The sequence below is a fragment of the Myotis lucifugus genome, unplaced genomic scaffold, assembly GCF_000147115.1.
Source record: "Myotis lucifugus unplaced genomic scaffold, Myoluc2.0 scaffold_161, whole genome shotgun sequence".
In the NCBI taxonomy this organism is placed as follows: Eukaryota; Metazoa; Chordata; class Mammalia; order Chiroptera; family Vespertilionidae; genus Myotis; species Myotis lucifugus.
The window spans coordinates 328,495-348,087 of NW_005871209.1; the positions used below are offsets into that span (position 1 = coordinate 328,495).

The window sequence follows — 19,593 nt, forward strand, 5'->3', positions numbered from 1 at the left end:
TAAAGGGACTAAGAGTGTCAGACTGAAGACCAAAATTTGACATCCACCTACACTGCCATTCTGCTCAGCTCCCAATGTTGGTGACTTCTAAGGCTGCAGGGCTCGAACACAGTGACAGTGTCATGAAGAAAAAGGAGGAAGTGAAAGGATGTGTACCAGGATGGCCAAGACAAGCTACTGGGCTGATTAAACATCTTAGCAAGACTTTTCTGTTTTCAATTTCTTTTTTCATTTGAGTTACTTTAATCCTAATCCACTTAATAAATTGCATTTAGACTTTCTTCACTTTGAATTCTTTGTATCACAGCTATACTTCCCTCTGTTATGAGGAGAAGAGATATTATACTATGGAAAAAGTCTTGGACCAGAGGCCAAATATATGATTTGAAGTTCCTGCTATTCCTACTGTATCACTAAATATGTGGTATTAGTAGTAATTTAACTTTACATACCCATTTCATAATTATATTTAGCTATACTAGTAAAATGAGACTGTCAGATTAGATGATCACAAAGATACCTTGCAGCTAAAAATTGTCTTAATTATTTTCCATTATCATCAATGCAAATGCTAAAAATCTCTTTATCTTTAGTCGATGTAAGACTTGCAAATATTTCCATTGTTAACTACCTGACAATCATTAATTAAAGGAACTGTAACTCCAGGCTTTGAATAATGTCATCATTTTTAGAAATAATTATTTATGAATCTTAATTCCTCATTTGATTTACTATTTAACAGAGATATAAATGGAAGGAATATGAATTACAATATGTAAGTGTTCCGTAGCCCTATCAATATGCTAATTATTTAATATACTAAACATGTTTAAAAAGCATCAATCCCCCTTCTCATCATTGAATGAGAGTTGGCTTTTGAACTTAATCTATGTTTGCTTCACATTGGCACCTACTGTTAGGAATTCATAAAATCACAGAGTGAAAAAAATACTATATTTCTTTGCCTTAAGGATCTCATTTATATTTGGATTTCACAGAACTGTCATCTATAAACAAACAATCAAATAAAAATTACTTTGCACTTTCCCTAGCTTTGGGATTTCAGAAGGATCTGAGTAATTCATACCACAAGGAGCAGAAACCCCACTCTCTCAAAGCATTGACCTTATTGCTTGGAAATGTTCAGATATTGGGAGTTTGGGCATTGTCATTCCATATTGTATATGAAGATAGAAAATGTGTCTCTTTCCACTCCATGGAAAGAAAGGAAAGAAAGAAAGAAAGAAAGAAAGAAAGAAAGAAAGAAAGAAAGAAAGAAAGAAAGAAAGAAAGAAAGAAAGACCATATAAAGTCAGGATGTTTGCTTGAACTCTCATTCATTCATTTACTTTTTCCCCTACTCAATTAGAAAGAAAGAAAGAAAGAAAGAAAGAAAGAAAGAAAGAAAGAAAGAAAGAAAGAAAGAAAGGAAGGAAGAAAGAAAGAAAGAAAGAAAGAAAGAAAGAAAGAAAGAAAGAAAGAAAGAAAGAAAGAAAGAAAGACCATATAAAGTCAGGATGTTTGCTTGAACTCTCATTCATTCATTTACTTTTTCCCCTACTCAATTAGTAGATATTTATGCCTGCCATGTACCAGAAACTATCCTAGGTAGCTAGAATAGAAAGTCAAAATAAATTTGGTTAATGCCTCTATGAAGCTCGGGTGTAATAGGGGAGAAATACAGGCAAATTCACTATGGCCTCATTATAATGCAAGTATATCAGAAAGATGCACAGCAGCTAGAGAAGCACAAAGGAGGAATGGCTTTTTGAATATAAAATCTTTTAAAGCATATATTATTCAGCAGGATTTGTACCTTACTTTACCACTTTTTTTATGAGTTCATTAAGGAAGCTTAATTGTATTTGTGGGAATGCCCATCTATAACACTGTGCCACATACACAAAGGAACTTAAAAAATATTCAATGAGCATTTGTTATATGCAAAGCTTTATATCAGCTAGTTTGTCAATTGTAAGAAAAAAGTGGAATTTCAGGACACAGGCACAATGGAAATTAAGAAAATGAAAATGAGTGAAAATCACTTACTCCAAAAAAGAACACCTGAAAAAATACGTTTTCAGAAATTGAAGGTCACAGAGGGGCAAAGCACATCAGAGAAAATGAGTTTCTTAATCTCATGGAGCCAGATTTGCCTAATGAGCATATAGCTTATGACAAAATAATTGTCCAGTAATTACTCTAAAAGATGGAACAAAATCAAAATTAAAATGGAGCAAATTGCCTTTTGCATTGTGGCCAATGACAAGCAGTGACACATTCATGCTGCAAAATACCACTTACTTTTTGACTGATGGCTCAGTGGTTAAGTGAAAAGGTTATACCATGTAAAATCTCCTACAACTCTGTCCCTCAAAGGAAGTACAAAGCTTATTATTGTCACTACTATATGTGGAATTTTTATAATCAGTAATAAAAAATATATGCCTTAAGCCATATACATGTATGTGTAACAAATATTACAATTCACAATTACTGAGTGCTTGCTATGTGCCAGGACCTGTTCTGGGTAATTTACATGTATCAATTCATTTTACATGCACAAATCTAGCATGTAGCTACTTTATATATAAATAACTGACTAAATATAGTAATGGATTAGATGTCAGGTTAAGGGAGTGAAAGACATAAACAATGATTTTCAATTAGAGGCTTACACAGGTATATGGGTGATATGGCTATTTGCAGAGATATGGAAAACAGGAGCCATGTTTGGGAGGGTGAGGGTTCTTTAACAACAGATATGGGAACTATGGTTACATTTAAATTCTAATGGAAAAACAACAATTAGAAACACAGAAATTGAACATTTAGGAAAAATCAAGATTAATAAGTGGAATGAGGTTATTTTTTCTTATTTAGATTCCAGAATTATGAGGAGGGAGCAGTCTTCATTTTCCACTGTGGTAGGAGAGGAAGAAACAAGTGAGCTCTCTTTTAATCTAGTCTCTTTTTAAAAATATATTTTTTAAATCGATTTCAGAGAAGGGAGAGGGAGAGAGAGATAGAAACATCAATGATGAGAGAGAATCATTGATGGGCTGCCTCCTGCAAGCCCCCTACTGGGGATCGAGCCTGCAACCCGGGCATGTGCCCTAACCAGGAATTGAACTGTGACCCCCTGGTTCATAGGTCGACACTCAACCACTGAGGCACACCGGCGGGGCAAATATAGTCTCTTTTGACAGACAGCCTCCATTTTCTCTATTCGCCAAGAGTGGCACTTTGTTTTGAGCATTCAACTACTCGGTAAACTAAATATTCAAAAAAAGTATTTATCACTTCTTTGGGTCATTGAGGCTGGGGAGAAAGATGCCAATGGGGCCAGTTTAATTGTGTAATACAGTGGAAGTTCTCCCCTCCATGGATTGGTGAATTTGTATCTCTAAGATTGAGGGTTTCTCACTGGTGAATTCTTTTCTTCTAAATTCCTCCTTTCCACCTTTCCTCTAATATTATCTTCTGTTAATCATGCTAATCAGTTCATTTTCAGATTATTCAGATGCAAGTTGATTAAACTTGCTTCTTTCCTACAATCTTTTAACCACACTTTTTATCATATTGCCTCTGAGGCTGTTGAGTCTTTGTGGCTCATGCTTTCTATGTTAGTTCTTACTGGCCTATTCTCTGATTATAGATTTAACTTGAAGTTTCAGAAGCTCCACATTAACTACAGTGATGTGTTTTTATTTAATCCTCGTAAAGCTGATGCTAATTAGTTTCACATGAGTTCAAAAGATGATCAGCCTGCAAAATTTGGTGTGATTCAGAAACTGTTGTCATGGCAATGCCCCATCTAATACAGTGTTTACCTCCTTAGATAGATATTCTTTCTTCTATTCCTGCAACCTTCTTCTTAAAACTAGTATCTGTGAGCATCCTTTGGTATGCATGATGTTGTTCTGTTTCTGTTTTCAGAAATGTAAAAGCAGGAATTTCATGTTGAGGGGAAGGTTGAAGGAAAGAGCCAAGGAAGGTAGAGCAGTTTGTTTCCTATAGATTCACTGTCTTGCCCTGCAAACTGGACTAGAGCTACCACTGTCAGCAGTTAGAGGACCCGAAGTTAAGGGAATGTTCTGGGAGAGATGTATTATCTCAGCACAGTCAAAGCTACTGGAGACAGAAAGATTGGTTCAAACAGCCAATTTTCCACTGAAATGGGAACCCAAAAATCTCTGACACCCTGGGGTTAGAGGTCAGGGAAAGCTGGATTTGGTATTCAAGGCCCACATACTCAATGGGTAGGACCAGAGATGAAGCTGCATCAAATGGTTCTCAGACTTGTGGTAGCTGAAGGATGAAGGACAAACAGAGTGGACGGTGACTGCTGCTGCCAGACAGATGAAACTCCCGCCCTCTTTTATGGACACAACTGAGGGACACCTGGAAGAAAAGTTTCCAGACCAATGGAGATTAAACTATTATAATATGGTCATTAAAAACACATGACTTTATTGTAGTAGTCTGGTGTGATCCAGGGAATTTGGCATATAAAATTTATAGAGAAGAAATTTTTTTATTCCGTTTTAAGTAACAGAATAAAAACTCATAAATTCTTTAGAAATGTTAACTGATGACATTATGTGAACACACTCTAAGATATAACTCAAATTTTAATTAAATTAATCATTTCCTCTACCTTTATGTTTTGGGGAAACTAGGCCCATTTTGATAAGTTAATTTTTTAAATATACTTTTATTGATTTCAGAGAGGAAGGGAGAGAGAGAGAGAGAGAGAGAGAGAGAGAGAGAGAGATCAGTGGTGAGAGAGAATCATTGATTGGCTGCCTCCTGCATGACCCGGGGGTTGAGCCTGCAGCCCGGTCCTGTGCCCTGACCAGGAATTGAACTGTGACCTCCTGGTTCATAGGTAGATGCTCAACCACTAAGCCATACCACCCGAGCGAGGTAGGTTAAATTTTTAAGCTGACACAGGAAAGCAGCATATAAGGAATTCATCTGAAACAGTGTGGATATCCAAAACAGAGCTATCACAGAGGCCTTGATTCAGCAATTGCAAATGTGTCAACAATTTTTGATATTTCTTGATTTGCATTATAGATACCCCAGCAATAAAACAAAGCTAGAATTCACCCTCTTCTCATTCATCACTCCATAGTCTCTTAAGGACAGGAAGAGAATTATCTAAAACTTCTAGTATTCTGGATCCATCGTTCCTAGCCACTAGTGTCCAGAATAAGAGCAGGGAGGGAGTATTGGTGAATCCAATTTGTTCTAATGAACAACAACTCCAAAGTAATAGAGTTATATATAAATTTTCATTCATAAAATTATTTGCAATTGTAAGCTGGCATTTATATTTTTAAAATGTATTGTTAAAGCAACACCTTTTGGGGTCTAACTATGAGTGTCCACATCTTAATTGATCACTTACTATGTGACGTGAGACAAATAGATGCACATCAATTTCCTCATTTGTAAAAATGTATGTAATTGTAATATACATTTCAACTGGTCATTTTGGGATCTAAAGGAGTTGATATTTGTTAAGTGCATACAACCATGTTTGGCACATAGAATGTGATACATACTTATTTGGTAAATAAATGAACAAAAAAATAATTTTTTTCCTGAACATCAAATGATTAAAATACACATAAAAGCCTTAACCTGGTGCTTATTGAGCAAATGCTCAATAATTGTTAGCTACTGGGCCACTAAAAAGCATTTGTTTATTGCAAGGATATGCCAAGCCTGACTGGGCACTTAGAGATTAAATCCTGAGGAAGACTACCCAATGTCACCCATATGAGCCTAGTTACAGTCAAACAGAGGCAACACTACTAATCAAATAATCACACAAATATAGGTGAACTTGCTACTGTGGTAAGTGCTATGCAAAAATGACACATGGTGCAATGAGACATGTACTTGTGGTCTTTGAGTTAGTGAGGGAGGAGTGATTGGAGGTTGTCAGGAATCCCTTGATAAACAACTGTCAGAGCCGAGATCTGAAAAACGAAAAGGAGCAAATCAACATAGAGAGGAGGGGAACTGTTCCAGGGAACAGAGAGGGAAGAGCTGATGCAGTGACCATGCAAGAGGGCCAAGTGTGGTGATGCAGGCAATGCAACAGGGAGCTTGCCATGCACTCAGGCTGGGGACAGGGCTGTTTAAGCCACATTAAGACATAAGCAATTGGAATTCATTGAAGGACCTTGAACAGAAGCATAAGGTGTTATCTGTGACTTGGAAAGATCACTCTCCTGCAGGGATTCTCAAAATTTAGTGCATGTCAGAATCACTTGAAGAACTATTTAAACTGATTGCCTCATCCCCAAGCTTCTGGTTCCATTTCTCTGAAGTTGGGTGTGAGAACTTGCATTCATCACAAGATTTCCATGTTGATGCTAAAGCTGATGCTGTAGGTCTGAGGACCACACTTTAAGAACCACTGGTCTGCTGCACTGTGAAGGAATTGAAAACACCAAAAGTGAGTGTTGGATGGACCACTTAAAAAACACTGTCAACAATCTATACAAAAGATAGATGTTTGACCCAGGGAAATGGAGAAAAGTCAACTAATCTAAGGAATATTTACGAGGGAAACTTGTAAGGATTTGGTACTGGGTCAGGTGTAGCTTTGAAGGACAGGAACAAACCAAGGATAATCCACTAGGTTAATTGCTCTGTTTTGTATATGAAAGGACAGAAGTCTCATCTTCAGAGTCAGGAATACATCTATATATATAAAAGCCTAAGCAACTGACCAACCAAACAACTGAAAGACTGGTCACTATGAAGCACACTGACCACCAGGGGGAAGATGCTCAATTCAGGAGCTTCCCACTGGTGGTCAGTGTGCTCCCACAGTGGGAGCACCGCTCAGCTGACTGACGGGCGCCAGACACTGGGCTGACTGCTGGAGAGTGCAGCTGCAGGGGTGTAAGCCTCTGCCGCTTCCATGACAGTGTGCAGGCTCAGTAGGGCTCGGATGCCACTTTGTGCACTATTACATCCTTCCGGGGATGTCAGACTGCTGGTTTCGATCCCCGAAGGCCAAGCCTCTGTGATAGCTCTGTTCTGGATAGCCACACTGTTTCAGATGAATTCCTTATATGCTGCTTTGCTGCATTAGCTTTAAAATTTAACGTACCTCACTCAGGTGATCTGGCTCAGGGATTGAACATCCACCTATGAACCAGGAGGTCACAGTTCAATTCCTGGTCAGTGCACATGCCCAGGTTGCAAGCTCAACCTCCAGGGTCTTGCAGGAGGCAGCCAATCAATGATTCTCTCTCATCATTGATGTGTTTCTCTCTCTCTCTCTCTCTCTCTCTCTCTCTCTCTCTCTCTCAAAGGCCTGGTGCACGGATTCGTGCACTGTTGGGGTCCCTCGGCCTAGCCTGTGGGGATCGGGCCAAAACCGGCAGTCCAACAATCCCCCATGGTTCCTGGATTGCAAGAGGGTGTAGGCCAGGCTGAGGGACCCCACTAGTGCACGAATCCATGCACCAAGCCTCTAGTAGTAACATATCAGGCCAAAATGAGAGGCCATTTTTAAAAAGGCTTCCATTGACTTTACCTACCTAGTTGCTATGGGCTAAAACGTGGCAATAATCATAGAAAGCACAGGTGTGGAAAGCCAAATGATGAAAGAGTGTTACACTCCAGGAAAGCCAGAAAGCCTGTTCTGGGGAAATGCCAAAAAATGCAGCCTGGGCTCTGTTTGCGGTATTCTCTATGGGCAGGCAGCACACAAACCAAGTTACTCCTGGGCTCAGCGTCAGGTCTGATTGTTCTAGCCTCAGCCGAAGCCCACAAACAGAGCTTCTAATTTAAATAAAGACAGCAATTAAGAATTAGTGATTAGGAGCAGAGAGTGAACAGATAAAAGATCAACCTAAAAAAAGGTTAATCCCTAAATTGAAAAGGAAATTTCAAAGACCATGAAAATGAAAGTGCCCGAGATGAAGAAGTTCACAGCGCAGGGAAACTGCAGCTGGCGTCTCGCCCACCACAGGGAACAAATGTCTGAGACAAAAATGAGAAAGAGAGAGGGGCGGGGGGAACAGAGAGATGTTTTTGAAAATTTCTAAAGATGAAAATGCTGCAGAGATAAGTCAGGGGATTCTAGTGCGTGCCAGAGTATGTTGTGAGGAATAATCAGGAAAAGGCGTGGTGACTAAGACTGGCATTGTTGGTGCAGCGTCTCCAGTGTTTGGAGGAAGTAAAGCAGAGGCTTCCCCCTGGAGTACCAGACCCATGTCCAGAGGTCTTTAAGAGAGGTTCACAAACACACATTTGGTAGCATTCCAGAGATCAACCAGTGTCTTCTTGCCAAAGAGTGAATGGCATCTCTCCCAAAGGAAGGCGACATTTGGCTCAGGATCCAATGGGAGAACTGTCAAAACTCAGAGCAGGAAGGCCCGGGGGAAAGGTTCCGTGGAATGTGAGGTGTCAAGGGAATCCTTGAGAGTGAAGCAATGAATATATACAATTTTGCAGTACTTTGAGGCCAAGTATATTTTGGTAGTACACAATGTATAAGGGTTACAGTTTTCTTCTTGTAAAGGATCTTAGCATAAACATTGTAGGGAGAAGTAAAAGCAAAACAAAACAATAACAAGACAAACAACCCCCCACCCAAATAAATACAGCAGAATCCCATCCTGATATCATGATACTAAACACTGTGATGATGACATGGGGAACAGATCGGTCTCTGAGCCTGCCTAAATAGAGTACTAGCTGTCCAGTTAGACACCAACTACCACCCAATATGTAAACTCTGGATGGAGTCCATGACTTAACATAAACTGAAGAGAGTTGTTTGCTGTTTTGAGAATTTATATATAGTTTATTTTTAATCCAAATACTCATGGGTATATTTTGAAGTATTCAATTATACATTTCACATCCTGCAGAAAGTGAAACAAGAGGGGAGTTTCGGGTTTTTGATTAACATTATTATTATTTTGCTTAATTAAGGATTTTTATGTGTTTGTTTCAAGCACTAAAAACAATTATAACTAATGTAAACAAAACAGAAATAATTGCAAGCCTCATGGAGTAGCTCTTGGAACTGAAGAAATACCTGAAAAACCAATACCTGAAGGCAGGAGCCTGGGGAGCTCCTTGGACCCCGGTAGCAGAGTTCACTAAGTGGCCTTCTCAGAGAACCCCACTGTGATTAATTCGGCCCAACTTTTCCCCCTGGGAGCCCTTCAAATCCAAATTCAAAGTCCCAGAGAGAGAGTTTGAATGACCTGGCTCCCTGCTCAGCACTGCTTGGGAAAGGGGGAGACAGCATTCTCTGTAGCCCCAAAGACTGCACACAGGAAGGAGAGGTAGTGTTCCAGTAGGAAACTGGGGTGCTATTATCAGAAAAAGAGACAGTAATTACCAGGTAGTAAAAATCAGCAAATATCTGCTATAGAATCCTTTAAGTACAATTTGCTTATAGAGTAACCTTTTACAAAAAGACTGATTCCATAAACAACTGAAAGACGCTGATCCTTATATTCATCAGAATTTTGTATTATATGTTTTCTCCAGAGATTATTAATAATGAGTTATGTTTTAAATGTAGAAGTGATTGTGCGTTGTTAGAAATGGTGATAATTTGCATAGACATCAAACGGGATCTATTATTTCAAGAGTTTCAGCTGAGAGCTCTGATTCTTGTCCAATTAACAGGGAATAATAACATAATCACAAACACAGAATGCATTCTGTGTGGCACTATCAGAAGCACTTTACAAATTTCATTTTATTTAACAGGGGGAAAGTCACAATGTGACTATATGTCGTATTTTTAAACTATAGTCCACCTACTAATTTGTCAATGATTCATTTCCGGTCTTTGCGGTTGGTCTGAGTTGATAGAAAGATCCACAAGTGGATCCAAAGTTCTGTTCAAATGGTCTATGATCTTTACACATTTTTACCATGGATAAAACGTCTCACCTTATCAAGGAATAGTTTGATTGTGCACCCAAACCACCAGTAGAGAATATAGGTACCTCACAATGATTGCCAAACAAATTGACGCAAGAACTCCTAAGAGTATAGGGAAAATCTCTTCCACCCCCACATGCCTGCTAGTGTGAGACGACAGGTGGGTTGAAGAAGTAGGTGGTGGGTACAACCTATAAAGTCCTAAGTGGCAAGTTACAAGCCCACTGTCCTATTCTAGCTTATAGTTTAAGGCAAGTATTAGATTCTGTTCTACAGTATAGTGTACTCTATTTTTAATTAATTTATTTTTATTAATTTATATTTATTGTTGAAAGTATTACAGCTGTCCCTTTTTTACCATTGACCCGCTAAACCCTACAAGCCCCCAGGACTTTACCACACTTTTGTCTGTGTGCATAGGCTATGCATATTTTCATATAAGTTCTTTGGTTAATCTCTTCCCACCCACCCATCCACCCCGCCCCCCACTTTCCTTCTGAAATTCTTCAATCTGTTCCATGCTTCTGTGTTTCTGGATCTATTTTGTTCATCATTTTATTTTGTTCAATGGATTCCACATATGAGTGAGATCATGTGATACTTGTCTTTCTCTAACTGACTTATTTCACTTAGCATAATACTCTCCTCATCCCTCCATGCTGTATCAAAGGGTAAGAGATCCTTCTTTTTTATAGCTGCATAGTATTACATTATGTAAATGTACCACAGCTTTTTTATCCTCTCATCTACTGATGGTCACTTGGGCTGTTTCCAGATCTTAGCTATTGTAAATGGTGCTGCTATGAACATAGGGGTGCATATTTCCTTTCTGATTGGTGTCTGATTTCTTGGAATACATTCCTAGAAGTGAGGTTACTGGGTCAAATGGGAGTTCCATTTTTAATTTTTTGATGAAACTTCATACTGTTTTCCACAGTGGCTACACCAGTCTGCATTCCCACCAGCAGTGTACTAGGGTTCCCTTTTCTCCACATCCTTGCCAGCATTTGTCATTTGTTGATTATTAATGATAACCATTCTGACATGTGTGAGGTGACACCTCATTTAATTTAAAATATACATACACACATACAACAACAAAAACTTAAAGTAGAATTACCATTTCTTGAAGAAGCCCCTGCTCTCCTTGGTTTCACAATTCTCTCCCTAATACCTTTAAGTATATTTATGGCTTGAGAAGCACAACTTGAACCCTTTTTTATTACAAACTATCTTCCATTCTTTAATACTCAGTAGAACAATTGTAAGGTATGACTGAAGGTTGTGTTTTAATGGAAAACAGAATCATATGCATACCAAGTTTTCTAAAGTAGTACTTTTACTAAAGATTCTGTTATTTTTAATGCTAACATCTTTAAATTACATTTTTCCTAGTATTTAAAACTATTAAAATAATTGAAAAAGTTTAATGATATGATTTGCTGTTGCAGTTTGCTTTATGCCATACACTTACTGTCTCTGGTGAGCTCTATCCTGACACAGCTCCAGATGCTTTAAAAATAGATTCTATTGATAAACAGTTGAAGGCATGTTGAGTATCCAATTATTAAGAATAGGTGAAAAGGTTCCTGTCAAGGGGATGCCAATTTGGCTCCAAGAGGCCAACTTTTCTGACAGTTTTCTGTACAAAGCAGGGGATACTGAGTAACTGCTCCTACTGTTTGGTACTTAACCCTGACAGCAGTTAAAAGGTGAGGGGAGAGGGTGTGCAGAGAGTTAACAAGAAGAACCCTAAGTAATACAAAATGTCCAGGAAGCAGAGGAAACTGAAAGACACACAGTGGGCGGAACATTGTTTCTGCCTGGTGATTAGTTCCTTCTCATTTGGCAAAAAAAAAGGGCGGGGGGACTAAAATGTGCTAGATTGATGCCAACTTTGAGACATGACAGAGAGGCAAAACTGGGAGATTTTGCTCATCTAGTGATAGGAATACCTGCATGTCAATTTTAATGGTAATTATTCTGTTGAGAAATATATGTTAAATGTATCGAGAAATCAACTACATATATATTCATTCATTCATACTTGGTTCATTTTGGTTTTTCTAGCTACCAAGCATTTTACCTTGCACATAGTTGGGGATTCATCAGTCATTCAGGTAACATATACAGCATTTATTAAGCACCTGCTATTTTCGGGTGATGAAGATACAACAGTGAAGAAACAAGGACCGTCACGAAGCTTCCATTCTGGTATCTCCAGGATGATTGCATTCTCTGGCTGCAACCCAAGGAATCAGTGATATAAAGTATAGTTATCAAATGCCCAGACTCTGGAGCCAGATGGCCTGCGTTTGAATGTGCTCTGCCGTTTACTAACTGTGTGAACCTGGGCAAGTTTCTTAACCATTCTGGGCCCCAGACTCTTCATCAGTAAAACTGGAATATAATAAGGTAATTTATGTGCTCACATATATATGTATAGATGTTAATGTATATATATTAATGTAAGTGCTCAGATCAACGTTTGGCACTAATAAGCACCATATAAATGTAACGTATTTTTCTTATTTAGGGAAATTGATCTAAATTTAACTCATGGGTAAAGAGTCGTCCTTTATTATAGAGAAAATGGTACAGACCAGGAATGTCAAGACAATAAAATTTGAGGTGCTAACGTACCTCAATGGATTATTGGTGTATGCATTATTTGTTTAAAGAAAGCAAGAGAGAGCATAACTCAATGCTTAAGCTAGTGATATATCTCTGGCCCTCATTTTCCTCTGCTGTAAAGAAGAGGTGATAAAAGATTTCCATGATAAAGGCTCTATGAGAATTAAAAGAAATGATGTGTGCAAAGTGCTCAGCACAGGCCTAGTGGAGAATGAACATTTATTAAACAGTGGCCGGTGGCTATTAAAGTTTAACCTGATTATTTTAAATTGACATCATCTATTTAGATAGTTTCTGCCATTGCATTTCAACTCAAAAAGGACTTATGGACATTTTCAATGAGAGCACTTCTAAAAATCCTTAAACATTGGTCACATAGAGAAAAACAATAACAACACTGCAGTGCTTAATCAAATCATGTCTACCAAAGGTTAATATCACTCCATTAAAAAGGGGATCCTCCTAATAAATGTTCTCAGTCTGTAGACCCCAGTAGTGTCAAATGTAACTAAACTGCCATAAACCTGTTCATGAATTGCATCATGATATATTTTCAATATTTTTTATTGCTACATTTTTGTATTTTTGCAACTGTGTTCATAAGTGAAATACAACTTTTTTTAGCTTTTCATATCTTCTTTTGTCAACAAGATAATAATTGGCTTCATATAATGAGTTAAGCTTCTTTATTTATTTTTCTGTTTTCTAGAATAATTTTTTAAGTGACAGCAGTGTTCTTTACTCATTGAATTGTTGATATCACTCTGGCAAAACTATCTAGCTCTAGTATTTGTTTTTAGTTAGCATTTATGAATACCATTTCTTTAATTGTTATTTGTTTAATCATAGTTTCTGATTAGAATTGGCATTTTTCTATTTGTGCAGAAACAACCATTTATTTCATCAGTTTTTCAAATTTATTACCATAAAATTACTTCAAATAGTCATTTTTAGTTTTTTATGATAAACCAATATTACTCTTTTTAGATATTTAATTTGATTTTCTCTTCTTGATTATTACACTTACCTAAAGTTTACCTTAATATTTTTCCAGTTTTATAAAATTATAATTGACATATAAAATAGTATTAGTTTAGGTCATACAACAAATAACTTAAAATATGTATATATTGTGAAATTATTACCACAATAAGTTTAGTTAACATTCATCATCTCACACAGTTATATGTGATATTAATTCTCTCAAATCTCTGCTCTCAATTTCAATGATTTCTATCCACACCTTAATCTTTATTTCTTATTTCTTTGCACCATTGTTGAGTACAGCTTGTTGAGTGACCAATTTGTTAATTAATTTCCTGAAAACTGCAAATCTATACATTTTCTTATAAGTACTGTTTTAACTACATATTACAAAACTTGACAAGTAGTACCATCAATGTCATTTAGTCCTAAAGAGTTGAGATTTCCTTCATATTCATTCTGATTTTCTCTATCACTCGGTGGTTAATTAATAGTTCCTGACATATTTAGAATATACTCTTTTCTTTTCCTTTGTTAATGACTTCATAGGTCTGAAGCTAATTCTGACAGTAAGTCTCAGTTTCTGATTCCAATAATTCTTCTTTAGTGGTGTGTCTAGGATAAAATGTCCAGAATCTTTTGACTCACAAAATCAAGCTTTGCCATATAGGAAATATCATAGGTTTTAAGAAAACTATATAATAAAATATAGGATTTTTTAAAATGTTCACATAAATTTAGGTATTTAAATAAGAACAATTCCTCCTTTTTTCTTTAAGTAACATCTAATGTTTCTACACTAGTTTTGATCAAGATTTTGAAATATTTTAAAGAATTTGAAATTGAAAGACCATATCATTTTGTTGAGAAGAATAATGAGTTTCAGAGACAGTTTTGTAAACATATTTTATCTTTGTGTTTATATTCATAAAGAGCCATCAATGGCAAAGAGGAAAAACCTTGACCATAATTCTATTAAGAAAAATTAAAAGCCTTGATTCATCTTTTTAACCTGCAATCTGCTAAAATTCATAAGATCAATACTGTTCTCCATGAAATTTAATTCTTCCCTTTTGATAATTCATTTATTGTTATTTTTATAATATTAATATCATTTTAAAATTTATTTTTATTTTTGAAAGTATTACAGATGTCCTTCCCCCCCACCCCATTGACCTCCTTCACTCTCCTCCCATAGCCTCCCCATGCCTTCCCTGCACTATTGTCTGTCCATAGGCTATGCATATATGCATATAAGTTCATTGGTTAATCTCCTTCCGTGCCCCCATCTTCCCTCTGAAATACATCAGTCTGTTGCTTGCATCAATGTCTCTGGGTCTTTTTTGTTCATCAATTTATTTTGTTCATTAGATTCCACATATAAGTGATATCGTGTGATACTTGTCTTTCTCTGACTGGCTTATTTTGTTTAGGCCCCTCCATAATACTAATATCATTTTAATGCTACAAAAAACTATTTTGAATGGCCCATACTGCATAAGTGGGAATGTTGTTCTAATGCCAACAGGGCATTTGAGTATCACATCCTAGTAGATATTGGGTGTAGTAAGAAATTATTAAATGCAAACAATAAAAAGGGTAAGAAAAAAATTTTTTTAAATTAAATAATAAGGGGTTTTTATTTATTCAATGTTTGCATTAGTGCACTTACTAAAAAAACAAAATAAAAACAAACAAAAACAGATATCAGATTAAGAGTTGCCATTTTTAACAGTGAATATAAATTTACACCAAAAAATACAAAAACATAACTTTTTCCTTTTAAAAGTTGTTTTTTATTTTTTACTGAATTTCATCTGAACTGCAAAGTTACATTGCAATCTCAAAAAGTACCCTAGCAAATGAATGATTATATCAACTGGGAAATTTTCACAAGTCTGGTCTAGTTTCAAAATATTAAAACTTTTAGCCAAAGCTTTCGTGATGACAGTCTGTCTTGCAGTGTTTAGCAAGCAAATAAAAATATAGCAGCTAAGGGTGACATTGAGAAAATAAACTGTAACTGGCTTGAAGATAGCTGGTACATGTTTACCAAATTCTGACTCATTTGTAACCCTTAGGGGAACCTTCCTTTCAGTTATTTGATAACACTAAAAAGGAAAATTCAGTTGATTCTGTGATTAAATGTATTTTAGGATTTACAACATGTCTATGTCAAGTTATATTTATGATTAATTCTTCATCCTTACCCCTACCTACCCCTCTTTCTCTTTCTGTTTCATAGAAAAAATTATGACATCAACATCCAAAGGAATTCTCCGCCCATTTTTAATTGTCTGCTTTATTCTGGGCTTCTTTATGGCATGTCTTCTCATTTACATCAAGCCCACCAACAGCTGGGTCTTCAGTCCAATGGAGTCAACCAGCTCAGTGCTGAAAATGAAAAATTTCTTCACCACCAAAACTGATTCTGTTAATGAAACTACTATTCTGATTTGGGTGTGGCCGTTTGGGCAGACCTTTGACCTTACCTCCTGCCAAGCCATGTTCAACATCCAAGGATGCCATCTCACAACAGACCGTTCTCTCTACAACAAATCTCACGCCGTTCTGATCCATCACCGAGACATCAGCTGGGATCTGACGAATTTACCTCAGCAGGCCAGGCCACCCTTCCAGAAATGGATTTGGATGAATTTGGAATCACCGACTCACACGCCCCAGAAGAATGGCATTGAGCACCTATTCAATCTCACTCTGACTTATCGCCGCGACTCCGATATCCAAGTGCCTTATGGCGTATTGACGGTGAGCACAAACCCCTTCGTGTTTGAAGTGCCAAGCAAAGAGAAGTTGGTGTGCTGGGTTGTAAGTAACTGGAACCCTGAGCACGCCCGGGTCAAGTATTACAACGAGCTAAGCAAAAGCATTGAAATCCATACCTATGGGCAAGCATTTGGAGAGTATGTGAATAATAAAAATTTGATTCCTACCATATCTACTTGTAAATTTTACCTTTCCTTCGAAAACTCAATCCACAAAGATTACATCACAGAAAAGCTCTACAATGCTCTTCTGGCTGGCTCCGTACCTATTGTCCTGGGGCCATCTAGGGAAAACTATGAAAATTATATTCCAGCAGACTCATTCATTCATGTGGAAGATTATAACTCTCCAAGTGAGCTAGCAAAGTATCTGAAGGAAGTTGACAAAAACAATAAGTTGTACCTTAGTTACTTTAACTGGAGGAAAGATTTCACAGTAAATCTTCCACGGTTTTGGGAATCACATGCATGCTTGGCTTGTGATCATGTGAAAAGGCATCAAGAATATAAGTCTGTTGGTAATTTAGAGAAATGGTTTTGGCATTAGAGTTTTCCAACATTTGCACACCTGGCAAAGTCTTTCGATGAAATATCATAGAAGTTTAGAGAATGAAAAGAGAGATGAGACATTCTGCTTTTCTGTCACAATTTATTTTGATCACTCTCGGGTAATGTATATCTTGATGAAGATTTTTAAGAGTTCCGCATTAGCAATCACTCCATTTGGATTTAAATTATCCTGTATATACCTAATTATGTGCATTGAAAAATAATTTATTCTTCACTATCATTTATAAACATTGTTTTTTCACAGTTTTTGTAGTTGTCTGTAATGTAAGTTTGTGGTACAATTACTGTTTGTATATTGATTATCTGTTTAATCTATTTGGGAAATGAAAATGCACATCTTAAAACATGAAATATTTTCACTAAATATTATAATCTCTAGTTCCAAGTTTGCATAATGTAACAAATGAAAAGTATTTGTAATTGAATTCTAACCTCTCTGACTTCTGAGTTGAACAAAGTGTGTAACTGTCTCTACTTGATCTATTTTTACCTGTTTACCATGTTTGTGAAGGCAGAAATATTCATGTAGTGAAGAAGAAACATAGTGAAGCAGAACTGTTCTATTCAGAAAACTATTAGGTTTCCCATATACTTTCACTAAGCTGATTTGCAAATGCAGCTACTATTCTCATGATCTTAAGTTAAATTATTGAAGTATTTTTAAATATGTATTTTGGGGGATTTTTAGTATCTAGGAAATAATCCTAACACTTAAGAAAATCTAAGACAGTTCTCTTTTCTATCCTGATAACACATTATTATAATTTCTTCATATAACAAAAGGATATGTATAGATTGCATCACATTTATAAATGGCACATAGGTGTACAATTTTAATAACATACCAACTTAAAATATTTTTCTCTAGCCCCACTATTTAAAAGTTTATTTTAGCATATAGACAAATAAATAAACATAACATTTGCAAAACTTTTGTCCTATTATTTAAAAGAACCTAAATAAAATTAACATCAAGGAGTTAAATATAAGATGTGAAACATAATAAAGTGAGGTTTTATAAGATCTCAATGCATATTTGTTGAATGAATAAATAAATGGCATTGAACATCATGGGAAAATTTTATTAGTTTCAATGACATGACAGTTTAGCCTAGAGGTACTCACTGGTGATGATGTTGTACATTTCTCTTTAGTAATTGTTTATTCTATAGCACATGGTAAGGCCCTTGGGGCTTTACCAAACCAAAATAAGTTTGTCATTACACTAAGTTTTTGGAGAATTCACTTGTGAACTTAGTTGCTGTACAGCATTTCTCCTCCCTTAGGTGAAAGGCCAGATATAAGCATACAACAGCAGGTGAGAAAAGTTGGGATGCTAAGGAATCTTCAAGAAAAGTAGTTCCCAAAAGAACTTTATTCCATTCATGGCAAAAACTCAAACGAATTAGAATGTTCTGATGAGATCTATTTGAGTCTATTTGTGACTAATTCTAATAGTCCTATTACATGCAGCATCAGTACTGTACGACTCAAATCCACAATCTTCTACATCAAATTCAAGAGAAAGAGGCAAATTTCAATTCATAAGAAGGAGGCGCCAACTGTTTCTAATAGGACTGCCATGGGAGGGAACGAGCTCTCTAGAGCACTAGAAGAATTTGAGCAGAGGAAGAGTCTGTGTTGATGGAGGATTATTTGATCCTCAGAATAATTTCTTTACCCACGATTGAATAGGCATGCTGTGTCAGGCAATGCCGCAAGCAGGGATAAAGATGAACAAGGAACTATCACTGTCTTGAAGTAGCTTGTAATTAAGTGGAGAGAGACAGAAAACCTTCCTCAGATTCTCAACGGTGTTTACATGGATCACTGCTGATTTCATGAAAATAGGAAAGCAAATTTCCCCAATTGTTTCTGAGCTGCAAGTGTGTTTCCTCGTGTGACCCAATGGAGATTTCCTCCACAGAATCTCTTCTAACCACACTGGCTCAAGAAATAGTGTGTCTGTATGGCTGCCCTCCTAAATAAGGAAAGATTTCCACCCACTTTTATTTTGGCATGTTAAAACAGTCATGTTCATTCATTTACATTTACTTTGTTATCTTTTTGACCTATGAAAAGTATAGGGAGAGAAATAGGATTTATTACCAGCAAGTTTAGAAGGTACCTACTTTCTTCAAAAGCTGAAAAATCATGACAAGCCACATTTGCTGTGGTAGATGCCCATGACTTTAACAAACTGAGAAACCTGAGCACATTTCCTATATTGTCAACTATGAATTTGGGTTCATTCTTAGACTGTGACTCTAATCACATGCTGATAATATGACCCAAGCCAAGGCAATAATACTAATTGATAAACTAGAACACCTCTATTTTGAAAACCCATTACCAAGTGTGAGAACTAGTTTTCTGAATTTGAAGTGCCAAAATAAATGAGTCAATTGGACCCTTCAGTTCTGGATCCATTGATCTGTGAGTTTTAGGGCTGGAAGGAATTATAGCAATGTTTACAAAGTAATCCCTTTATTCTACTTATGTGTTAACTAGATACAGAGATAATATTTATTCAAGATATATGCACACACATGCCCAGCAGGTGTGGCTCAGTGGTTGAGCTTCGACCTATGAGCCAGGAGGTCATGGTTCTATTCCTGAGGTTGGGGCATATGCTCGGGTTGTGGGCTCGATTCCCGGTCCCAGTGTGGGGCATACA

At 36.7% G+C, this 19,593-nt stretch overlaps 1 protein-coding gene across 1 annotated transcript in view; it reads left to right on the plus strand.

Moving 5' to 3' along the window:
- The window catches only part of FUT9 (fucosyltransferase 9), a 63,847-nt gene extending 46,954 nt beyond the window's left edge, over window positions 1-16,893 (plus strand). The window contains exon 2 of the mRNA XM_023759753.1: window positions 15,806-16,893. Within this exon, the coding sequence (XP_023615521.1) occupies window positions 15,814-16,893 (1,080 nt within the window). The 5' untranslated portion in view covers window positions 15,806-15,813. The remainder of the gene's footprint in view (window positions 1-15,805) is intronic.
- The last annotated feature ends 2,700 nt before the right edge of the window (window positions 16,894-19,593 follow it).